This window comes from Pseudochaenichthys georgianus, chromosome 12, assembly GCF_902827115.2.
Source record: "Pseudochaenichthys georgianus chromosome 12, fPseGeo1.2, whole genome shotgun sequence".
In the NCBI taxonomy this organism is placed as follows: Eukaryota; Metazoa; Chordata; class Actinopteri; order Perciformes; family Channichthyidae; genus Pseudochaenichthys; species Pseudochaenichthys georgianus.
The window spans coordinates 21,178,045-21,190,264 of NC_047514.1; the positions used below are offsets into that span (position 1 = coordinate 21,178,045).

Sequence of the window (12,220 nt, forward strand, 5' to 3'; positions counted from 1 at the left end):
CGGCAGTAATGCCCTCAGTGGCGCCCCCTCGGAGCCGCAGCATGAACTGACAGCTCTGAACATGTGTGGCTCTTTCAGTCAAGTCAGTGTTAGCTGCGAGTTGATGGCAAAGCACAGCTGGCTAGTGGCTAACAACTAACCAGGTGGTAGCCTACATCTGTTATCGTGTAGATAACCTTTGCTCTGCGTCACCTGTCCCGGGGTTAGAGATCCAGTGAGGAGCGCCTACTTTAACTCTGTGGTGAAGCTAAGTATAAGCTAGCGTCAGCTAACAAGCTGCAGACTCTCCTGAAAAATGGCCACTATTTCAATTCCTGCATGTACTAGTGCACTCCTGCTTGATATCGAAGGGACAACAACACCAATCACATTTGTAAAGGTAAGTTATATTAGATATCATTTCAGTTTCAGCATGGTTGGCTAATTATGCAGCGTTCACTGACGACTATTAACGGCCATGCTAACAGATGACAGCAGCTAAACCAGCTAAAGATGGACGTTGTTCGACCATTGTGGCTATTCAGCTGTTGTTTTAATTTGACTTGTATCTTGTTTTTACCTCTGTAACGCGTTTTTGAGCACCGAATGAAGCGCTTGATAAATAAAATGTATTATTATTATTTTAACCATATTTTGCTTCCATTAACTATTTACTGCTAAATGTATATTCACATTAAATAAACTCGTTTCAGTATGTATTCACGGCTACCTGATTAAAAACAAACCTCATGCCGCGTTCATGTTATTGGAGTAGTCGTAATTTCGAGTTTCATAAATGTTACATCGGTTAACAATACATTGATACGAATACACAATAATACTTCAAATGTAACCGATACACAAGTCATACAATATAAAGTAAATGATGGGACAAACAAAAGTAACACAAAACAAGCAGGGAGTCAACATTAATGAATAAATGAAATGAAGTAAAACAGTCCTACACATTTTTGTTTTAACTGATGGTATGTATACATTTCCACAATAGATAGACAATAGTTTCTGTATAGGAATCCCATGAGCCACAACTTTAATCAATATATCTTTTTAAATGTACCCAAAATAATAATGATCACTTAATACATTTTAAATTAAACGTCCTCTATCATACCTACACTTTTTTTAGGGTGAAACAGTACTAACTTTTTGCCAGCAATATCTGCTTACACGATTATTCCAAAAAGCTATTGAAACCAAAACAATAATGCATTGATGAAATGGAGGAAATGTTTTGTGTCTGAATTATATTATTTGTCTCCCTCTATAAAGAGCTTCTGTTACCACGCCTAATGACTCCACTTCATATTTTCAGGATATCTTATTTCCATACATCAGGGAGCATCTTGAGGAGTACCTGTCTACTCACTGGGAGGAAGACGAGTGCAAACAAGATGTTCATCTCCTAAAGAAACAGGTAACCATGTGTAAAGCTTGCTGATTTGTCTTATGTTTCCTACTCTTTATTTGTCTCATTGGTATTGTTTTTATGTATCTTATCTTGCACTGTAATGCACTTTGGGCTGAATCTTGCATGAAAGTTGCTAAATAAATACAGTTGTTATTATTATTATTATTATTATTATTATTATTATTGTCTGTGGTTCTCAGACACTAAAGTCAGGTGGTAGAGATGCAGGACAGATTATTTTTGCTAGAATATTCTTTAGTAAAGGTCTTAATTTTGCTCAAATACTTGACAGAGGTAATGACAACAAATAAGACGGATATTTTTTCTTTACTTAAAAAAATGAAGCATGTTGTGAGGCTTTAATTCTGCCTAAATAAAGGACCCTGGCTGTGTTTGCAGATTGAAGAGGACATGAGGCAGCACCGGTCGTGCCCCGTCCACACCGTGGACCAGACGGTGCACACAGACGAGGAGAAGGCTATTAGAGAGGTAATGGATAATGTGCTCTGGCAGATGGCGGCAGACAGGAAGTCGACAGCACTCAAACAGTTACAGGGCCACATGTGGAGGTCAGCATATTCTTCTGGGAGAATCAAAGGCGAGTAAGTACACTGATCATTTTCCTCACTTCAAAATTAATGGGTTCAAACATAGGTGACGACTTGGCAAGGTTTCCAGAAACAGAACAGGAGTACTGTTTTTACCCAAACAGTTCATCAACCAGAGCAGAAATAATTGTGTTAGTCGTTAATTCATTTAAAGCAAACAAGCATTTATTTATTTCAGCATGATGCATTTTTCCCTTTTCTTTATCTTGTTTACTTTCTTTATCAATGTTTGATTTATTTGTAATTCCTGAAATAAGCAAACAATGGTAAACCATGCTCAAATCAATTACAAATGTTTGATCTCTGAGATTATTTTGGAACCATATAATCGGGTTCAATGTGCTTCATAAAAAGTAATTAAATTATGGTCATATTCTGATTTTGGTCTTGGTGCAAACAGGGTCTACCAGGATGTAATTCCATCCCTTAAAAGATGGAGAGAACAAGGACTAAAAGTGTACATTTACTCCTCGGGAAGCGTGGAGGCACAGAAACTTCTGTTTGGATACTCTGAAGAAGGAGACGTGTTGGATGTAAGTACTACCTCCCGTCTCTTAAGAAGAACAACATATTTTGTAAAGCCCATGCTGTTCGGCTAATGAGATATTTGCCTGTTTATTTTTTCCAATGATTTCAGTTATTAGATGGTCACTTTGACACCAGTATAGGAGCTAAAGTGGAACGTAAAAGCTACGAGAGAATTGCTGAGAGGATTGGATTTCAACCAGAAGAAATCACATTCTTGACCGACGTCACTCGAGGTAAGTGTGTTAGCAAAAGTCGAATTGTAAAGTCGCATTGTAAATGTATAATAAGAGCAAGAAAGTGATGCATACTAGGATGTGTTCCTTCCATAGAAAACTTAAATGCTGTATGGAAAACCAGCTGGAAATGACTTTCTTTGTTATTATTATTCACTGCTGAACTTGTGTTATGTGTTGGTATTATTTTCCCAAAGTTTTCAGCTCGGCTTTGTTTAGTGCCAATTAGCTAATGCTAACTAAACGTTAGCATTTAGCCTCCTCACAAATCTGTTATTTCTTTTAACAACGTCCTGTGGAGGAATCTTACAAACAACAATTGTGCATAATCTTCACAGAAAGCAGAAATATTTAGCTGTAATTGATCACAGCATGCAATAAACAACCAAGTTTCATTTTGCTTAAAGGCTGAATTAACATGGGATCCATGCTTGTGTATTTGTCCTCCCAGAGGCCAAAGCAGCAGAGGAAGCGGGGGTGAACGTGGTGGTGGTGGTCAGGTCCGGGAACATGGAGCTGACGGATGACGAGCGCTCCCACTATAGCCTCGTTACATCCTTTAGCCAACTGGAAGTGACGGGACGTGTTTAACAGAGCTAGGAGGAACACTTTGTTTCATAATGACCTGTTCTTTCTTTTCTTTGCCCTCCCAGCCCCCTTACCTCTCTCCTTTTTGCAATGTTTTAGTTTGTTCCGCGTTGACAGTTCAAAAGGTGTAGGAGAAGCTGCTGGGACTCCCGTTAGAGGTCCCGGCCTGTAAGGAGTCAATCTACCCCGTTCTGTGAGGGTGCCTTTCAATGGAGACAGATCTGCGGAGGGTTACAGAAACATCACTCACTGGTAGGGTTGCAAAGGGGCAGACAGTTTCCGGTAAATTTCCAGAAAGTTTCCATGGGAAGTTAAGCAGGGGAATTTTGGAAATATTCTATGCAAAATTAAACAAAAAAACATGACATTTCAACAGATTTTTTTTGTAAGTAGAACAGAACAAGTTTTAATTATTTTATTGAACAATTATTTGTTTCATTGAAGAACGAAAACAGGAATGTTGAGTTAAATATTACTCATCCCCCCAACCCCACTCATTAAAAAATGAACAAAAATGCACCTCCCATCCAAAAATCCCCACAAAGTCCCATTCAAAATGCTAAATGAAAAGAGCCCTTCTCCCTCCAAGAAGTCCCATTAAACATGCAAATCTTCCTTCAAGTGATCCTCTGCATTTTGGCTAAACCCTTTCAGTCAATGGGCTCTTCCTGGGCCTCATCAACATCACACTCTGAGTATTCCTCTTCAGTGTCACTGTCCAGCCTTGTTGAGGATGGCTCTGTGTCCGGCTCAGAGAGCCTAGGTTTGCCCGAATGCCAACCAGTTTTTCCACTCTCACATTTGTGAGCCTGTTGCGAACCTTTGTGTGGTCTTAATAGCCATGCAGTAAGCAGTGTGCTATGGCATGGATATTCAAGTGTACTTGAATGGCATCTGTTTGTTTTAGTCAAGATTATGCTAAAAATATACTTTCCCCAACTATATTGAAGTTCCCTATGAAGAGCCAACCTTCAATTTTGGAAAATTCCCAGTTTATTCCCATAAATTCCCGTGGAAAGTTTCCATCTTTGAAAATTCTTGGAATTTTGCAACCCTACTCACTGGGAAGAGATCAGAAAAGCTGTAAAATGAGGCCTGTAGGAAACTGCACACATGACCTTTTTAACCACGCTCGGTTGGTAAACCTCTCCAATTTTAATGACAACTTTCCAACTGTTTGTGTCGTATTTGTCACCGTTTTGTAAACATTTTCCATCGATGTGCCGTTTCCCCCCCTCTTCACATACACACGTGTTGCAGATGTATGACGTCTTATCCAGTAATTGACCCGTTAAGCGTTGTAATGTTTTAGAAAGTAGAACTACAGTGTAGATGCACTCAGTGGTGCTGCTGACAGGAAGTTCTCAGTTCAAACTCTGTCTTAACTAGTCCCCTCGCAGGTGAACGCTATCTGTTTAACTGTGCCATCCTCGTAATGTTGCTGTTGGAAAGTTACCTTTTGCAAGTTGCCAAATTGATGATTTATGTGTGTGAAACATAATTGGTGTTATTCAGGAAATCTTACAAACATGCTTCCAATAAATGCCTTGTATCACACAGACGCCGCTCTCAGTCTAAATGTTTGTTTGACCGTGTCTATAAATACTTGTTTTCTGTAATGGAAAAGCTTACACATTAACTCTTAAGGCTAGTTAAAGTGTCAAACTCCTAAAATAAGTTTATTTTTCGCTAGTAGTATTGAGTCATAAAGTCTAAGTTTGTCCTCTTTTAAAGAGTTAGATGAGAAGATTTATACAACTGTCTCACAGAGTGGTATCAAATGTACTTTTAACTTTTGGCACAATAGCACATTTATTTCTCAAAATAGTGAATTATTGCTTTAAAGAAATGTGCAAATACCTTATTTTCTCAAATGTTTAAATCGTTCTAGATTTTAATTTAGTTTGGTCACCATTTATGTAAACACATATTTCCAAGGCACACCTTTATAATTATTAGGATAAATAACAACAGGTTTGAAATCATTCCAATGCATACTATAGGACAGCAAACCAAAAATATCGTTTAAAACTGGAGATATTAAAAAATATGCATGAATAAATAAATGTTAACTAGGTAAAATAAGATATGAATGAACAACAAAAATAAAATACGTTACATTTATTTGTTATTGGCTATGGTAGGTTATTGGTTATGCTCACATACTTATTTGGTTATTAAAATGTAAACTGATCTTTTTCATATGGGTGTTTGGAGTTGTACCCCCTAGATCTAGTCTCTAGTAATTCTGCTCAAAGTGCACCAGATTGAAGCATTTTACTTTAAAATGTTAAAACAAATCTTTCCGGGGGGACATACCCCCGGACCCCCGTAGAGGATGTGACGTCCACCCCCCAATTAGAACATGTTCATACAATAATGAATACATTTGAAACCTTTATGTATATAACCAACATGTCAATAAGTTTCAGTTTTTGTAGTGTATTGGTCTTTAGTAGAGATTTTTTATTTATTCTTTATATATTTTATTGTGTATTGCTTGGAGGGGCGGGGCACCACATTATAATCTTGCCTAGGGCACCAAAATGTCTAGGGCCGGCCCTGGGTATAACTAATTAACTAAAACATCCCTCCATATAAATACAATGATTGATAAAGCCAGCAGATTCTCTACTTCTAAAACGCTTATAGAGGAACTTGCCTTCATTACGTCATGATGTGAAACAAATGGTGTAAAAACAGTTTTGTATATAGAATAAATGCATCTTAAAGTTGCTGTTCCATGCGTTTCCTGTAGTTAAACCTGCACATCTTTAAAGGAAATAATCCATCCTTACAGTTGGTCCGGCTGGTACCTGGACACTTCTAACCTGTCCGACAGGCTTTCAGGACCCCCTGAGTGTTCTGTACACATGATGTCAAAGCGGTTGTGACGAAACTCAATGCCGAAAGTGCTGAGGAAGATGAGGAAGAACATGACCAGCGCCCACTGGCACTGAGCGGCCTGCATGTGGAAGCCCTGAGCCATCAGGGAGAAATCTGTAGCAGGGAGTTAAGAGTGACACTTGTAACAGGGATTACAGTACATGAAAACACAACCTGGCAACATGTTAACTCTTAATTCTGCTATAAAAATCTGCATGACGTGTAATGTGGGATTATCTCCTAGATTTAGACTTCATCCGACCCTATAGCACAGGGCTAACATTTTTCAAATAAGGAGATTGAACAGAACATTTCAATATTGCCTTTTTCTGAGTTTTTAATTGTCAATGTGGTTAAACCATTGTTTACTAAATTAAGTACATTAATACTGAGTACTATCGACAACCTCAAAGCAAGAAAGACTTTTATATAAAGATATAAAATGATTCTCTCAGCCATTTGACCCAATTTCCCCTTGAGATAAATAAAGTATTCTGAGTCTGATGACAGTACTTACTAGTAACGCTTTTGTGGCAGGAACTTAAAAAACGTTTGAGCAGAAGTCATTTACTTTTAAATAATATGTTAATTTATTTCTTAAAGTGTTAAAGGATACAGAGTATCATGCAGAGAGTGATGGATCCGGACAACAGGAAGCGGAGGATCCCGACCTTCCTCCCTTCGTTCTTCAGGTTGGCTCTCAGGGTGATGTAGGACTGCACCCAGCAGAACAGCGTGCCCAGGCCAAACGTCATCAAGGTGCCAAAGTTGTGGATCATCTCCTCAGTGAATATCTAAAACCAAAACAGATCAATTAACTCTTACAAATATGCAAAAATATAAATGTGCCAAAGGTGCACATTACCTGGAAGTTTCCTACTAGTGTCATCCCAAAGCAGCCAAAAGAGAACGCCAACAGACTGCCAGCATTCAGACACTGACTGACCACTGTGTGTTTCAGCTGAAGGTATCTGAGGATGGCCAGAATGAAGCCTGAAATTGACAAGAATGGAACATTAAACATTTTTTAATAAAAATCTGTATTATATTCTTCTATCCACCATTCTTACCCACAAACGCAGCCAGGTTCATGACTTCGCTGAAGATGCAGCTGGCGGGTGGAGAGTTGCCAGCAACACTAAAAGGGTGACACATTTGTATTTGCTGTTCTTAAAAATAAGGATTAACATGAATAAATATGCTTTTATTGTGAAGAGGAAATGATGAGTCTGTACCTAATGTAGGGAGGATAGAAGGATCCATTTCTTCTCCTGAAAATAATTAAAAGTGAGATGAATCCAAAGATAAAGAGAGTAATGCTTTGCTGTATGTCATATTTTTTTAATTCTTACTTGTATTTTGAACCCAGGGGTGCTATAGTCTGATGATTGACAGCAACAAAGTATCTATAAAAAAAAAGATGGTGATGAGGAGAAACTCATCTCCCATTCAAAGCTTCCAACCACAGCAAAGACACTCCTCCACAGAGATTATATTTACAGCACACTGCAAAAACATATATGAATTGGTGAAGGAAAACACAAGATGTGGGTTCTATTATCTTAAACTATTAGCATTTGTTTAAATGCCGCTTTAAAACTGATATTTAAAGATAGTCCTATAATTAAGAGAACTTACACCACCCATAGTCCCGCAGCAGTGAAGGCAGAGTAGACTGGAGGCAGGAGAGCCCAAATACTGCAGCTCCACATCCTGTCTCTCCTGGAACACAGAGGGGGAGGCTTTGTTAGTTTATTGAGGTATTCATTTGTTTAGAAGAATAAAATAGAAAATATTCCATTGTCAAATTGCACAAGACATTTGTAGATTCAAGACTCAAGGCTTTATTGTCATGTGCCCAGTAGCTACAGTGTAGATGAAATGAAAAACTTAACAACTTCCCAGCCAGCCAGGATCCTCCATCAATTCAACATGAATATATAGGACATAAAACAAATAAAACCAATACAAATAGTGCAATACATAACAATAGAAAAGTAGTGCAAGAGAATGTTTTGAGATGTGTTGTATTTGCATGTGCAAGATATGCTATTAAAAAACATGAAAACAAACCATATCACATGCAGAAGTGACACATTTACATACCAGTGTTTCCCCTATATACAAATAGCGGCGGCGCAGCGCCTGCAGCTCACAGCCAAAAGTGTGAGCGTGGGAGCAAGAGAGCGAGCGAGAGAGAGGGCGCACCGGTACCGGCGCTGTTGTTATTAGAATCTGGTGCTAGTTGCGCTAACGGATATAAGAAGTAGATGTTTCTACAACCAGGGTGGAGGAGAGCTCTCCTGTCAGACTGAGAGGCTCAGTGAGGTAAAGGACTCTCTGAGTGTTTGGATAGTTAATTTTAATCTAAGTTATCTCAGTGGGTCTCAAATGTTTTGAATTATGTAAACACATATTTCCAAGGCACTCCTTTATAATTATTAGGATTAATAAAAACAGGTTTGAAATTATTCCAATGTATACTATAGGACAGTAAACCAAAAATATCGTTTACAACTGGAGAGATACAAAAATATGCATAAATAAATGTTAACTAGGTAAAATAAGATATGAATGAACAACAAAAATAAAAATAAGTTACATTTATTTGTTATTGGCTATGGTAGGTTATTGGTTATGTTCAAATACTTATTTGATTATTAAAATGTAAACCGATCTTTTTCATTTGGGTGTTTTAGAGTTGTACCCCCTAGATCAGGTCTCTAGTAATTGTGTGCTCAAAGTGCACCAGATTGAAGCATTTTACTTTAAAATGTTCAAATAAGGCTGCGGCCACACGAGGACGAATTCGGTCGTTTGCGTTACTGTTTAGTGTCATATAGACCGTTCGGCCACACGAGGACGACCGAATACGGCACTAAACGACTGAGGAAACGATAACGGGTCCCAAGGTGGATAGAAATGCATACGCAACTCTCTGGGGGGTCAAACGGCTCCGTGTGTACGCCCTATCCGAACATTTTCAGATCACTGATAGTGATTGCGCAATAGCCCCGCCTCTCCCCACCTCTTCTGCTCACCTGCTTACCCCGCGCCATTGCTGAAGTGTTTCGCCACCAACAACAACAACAATGGCGGATCGCAGAGTTGCTATCGTGCTCCGGACGCTATTGACCATGCTACAGTTGTTTGTGCAACATCTACAGCAATAATGATGAGGCAATAGCCCCGCCTCTCCCCACCTCTGCTGCTCACCCCCGCGTCAAAGTAAACTGCACCCTGAATTCAGATTATTTATCTTTCTCTCGATATGGACCTAAACGCGAGTGAAGTCTAATCTGACAGGACGGAGACACGCAGCTCTGCTCACCTGCAGCTCCTCCCGCTGCAGCAAAACACACACTTCAAGTCAGATCATCACCCTTAGCTATTTTAATTACCTCTCAAACTCCCTAAACTAGTTATAAATATGTTTATTTTTACTGTCGGCTGGGTCACTCATTACTGGATCAGCTGCTGCATGAGACAGACACTGACGCTGTCCGAAGAGAGAGAGGGAAAAGAGAGGCTCCGTGTATTTTATTATTATATTATATAGAGTCATTATTCATTTGTTTTAAAGCTCAATAAATAACAAAGAAGACCTTTGACCGGCACTTTTATAATTTTGTCCGGAAGATTTAAACTTTAATACACGTTGACTGGCGAAAAACTCTGCCCGGTTCCCTCGGCCCCCACCGTGGAGAAGGGCAACCATGACAACCATGCTTCTTCGCTGCTTTTGTGGAGGAAGTTACAGCGCCACGTACAGGCTCCTGCATATGTACTGCAGCTTCTCCAGCGGTTGGAGCTAAACGGAGCGGTCTCGTGTGGGCAGACACTATCCGGATAACTATTGCGTGTGGACGGAAGCTTGTTTGCGATTGCGCTTGCGTTAATCCTATGCGTTTAGCCATTTTCGTCCTCGTGTGATGGCAGCCTAAATCTTCGCGGGGGCATGCCCCCGGACCCCCCAAGAGGATGTGACGTCCACCCCCCAATTAAAACATGTTCATACAATACTGAATACATTTGAAGCCATTTTGACATATGTCAATACGTTTCTGTTTTTGTAGTGAGATTTTTCATTTATATATAAAATCTCGCCGAGGGCAGCAAATTATCTAGAACCGGTTCTGGTACTAGGCCTCAAGAGCCTTTCTTGTGCTGGCAGACACATAGAAACAAATTGGCGGGGCGCACTTCGCACCCACACAGTACACTATTATAATGTATGATGTCCTTATAATGTATGATGTCCTTTATTGTTTTATGTTTCATGTGGAAGCTATATGCTGCAGGTCTCCCTTGAAAAAGAGATCGATGATCTCAATGGGACCAATCTGATTAAATAAAGGTTTGAAATTAAATGAAATGACAAAAAAAATCCACGCGCTCCGCGCTCACATTAGGCTGGGCCCACGTGCCTTAGCACCGCTGCTATGACTCCATCCTAGGGGAAACACTGAACTTGTATAATAAAGTTATATCCAAAGAAGCCCCAGGGCTGAGTCAAGGTTGGGTAAGGTATAAAATGCTGTGTGATGAGGTGGCAGCTGGTGGGAACATTTACTTTAAAATATATGGAGGCTACATGTCAACATTAGCACTACAAGTGAAAATGTACACAGGCTTTATCTCACCTGTATCATAAAGTGCATTAGGTACTTCTTCTAGGTATTCTATTTAATAAACTCCAACATTTAACTCAATGAGAATACAGGGAGTGAGAAGCAGAAACAAATGTGTCATTTAAGTACGAAACAGGGAATTCTTGCTCTGTAAACTAATAATAACTGTGGATGAAATTGCCATACCTGTCCGGCTGTCCGTCCTGTGGAGACTCTCACCGGACTAACCCTCGGCTCGGTTGTTCAGCTGCAACAGTAAACACTGTAACACTGTAAATGTATCCTCTAATTTATCTGTTTATATCATAGACTGTATATATAAAGATTTATCTAATGTCGCTGACAAATGGTCGTACATATACTGCTAAAGGTATATGGTGTAGACGCGGAGGTATCAAGGGAAAGTGTTTTCCGGTATGGATGGACAATGCTCCTTCAAAATAAAAGCATGGGAGTGTAAATATTTAAAAGTAAATAGATTAATGAATACAGTATCCTTATCATGATCCTTACTTTACATATGCAGGGTTGAAATAAGTTCTATTTTGTATAACTTAAGTAACTATTATAAAAACGACTTTAAAAGAAACAATTATCCTCAAAGTTAATATATTGTAATCACATGCATCTTTTTTAGTCAGTGTATTTGTATGTCATTTTAGGGGAAAGCGATAATGAAGGGTACAGCATTTCTCCTGCATAATGTTTTAGGAGTTTGGAGCCCTCAAACACTGATAAAGTGGTTCAACCTTTTGCTTATATTATATCCTGGACCTCTACAACACCCGCCTCACCCGCAGAGCACTCAGCATCCATCGCTGGTGACCCACCCATCCCTCCACCTGCCTCTTCACGGGCCTCCTACCTTCAGGGAGGAGGTTCTGCAGCCTGAGGTCGAGCACCACCCGACTAAAGAACAGTTTTTTACACCAGGCTGTCAGGAGGCTGAACTCTCTCCCCCCTGCCCCACTGGACTATGACTCCCCCGGACACTCAGACACTCAAATCCAGCACGAGACACTTTTTTTACGCTGCGATGGACAATCTTGCAATGAATGCACATTCTATGGACAATATTGCACTAATGTACATTCCCAAATATATTGATATTGAAATGACTGTTATTTTATATATATTGATTGTTGTTTTTTATCTTAAGGTGTGCATGTGTAAATGTGTCTGTTGATTGCGTATATAGGATATACATTAGGGTGGTCCTTAGTGCCATGTATATTTTCAAATTCATTTATTTTAAGCTCCAACCACCGGAATTCGTTATGATAGTCAAGAAAACTCTCCTGGTGAATTGTATTCAAGTTCCAACAACATTTACCCCTC

General features: G+C 39.4%; 2 protein-coding genes across 2 annotated transcripts; one reads left to right on the plus strand and one right to left on the minus strand.

The window, feature by feature from the left end:
- Nucleotides 1-48: 48 nt before the first annotated feature.
- On the plus strand, nt 49-4,926 carry enoph1 (enolase-phosphatase 1). Its single transcript, XM_034095729.2, has 6 exons — nt 49-379; nt 1,313-1,414; nt 1,808-2,010; nt 2,417-2,549; nt 2,654-2,777; nt 3,229-4,926. The coding sequence occupies exons 1-6, from the start codon at nt 296-298 to the stop codon at nt 3,366-3,368; spliced, it is 786 nt and encodes a 261-aa protein (XP_033951620.1). The 5' UTR covers nt 49-295; the 3' UTR covers nt 3,369-4,926.
- On the minus strand, nt 3,766-11,279 carry tmem150c (transmembrane protein 150C). Its single transcript, XM_034096312.2, has 8 exons — nt 11,069-11,279; nt 7,890-7,973; nt 7,604-7,657; nt 7,487-7,522; nt 7,322-7,389; nt 7,117-7,244; nt 6,868-7,045; nt 3,766-6,365 (listed from the first exon to the last, which is right to left on the minus strand). Exons 2-8 carry the CDS (start codon nt 7,961-7,963, stop codon nt 6,160-6,162), a joined length of 744 nt encoding a protein of 247 aa, XP_033952203.1. The 5' UTR covers nt 7,964-7,973; nt 11,069-11,279; the 3' UTR covers nt 3,766-6,159.
- Nucleotides 11,280-12,220: the final 941 nt, after the last annotated feature.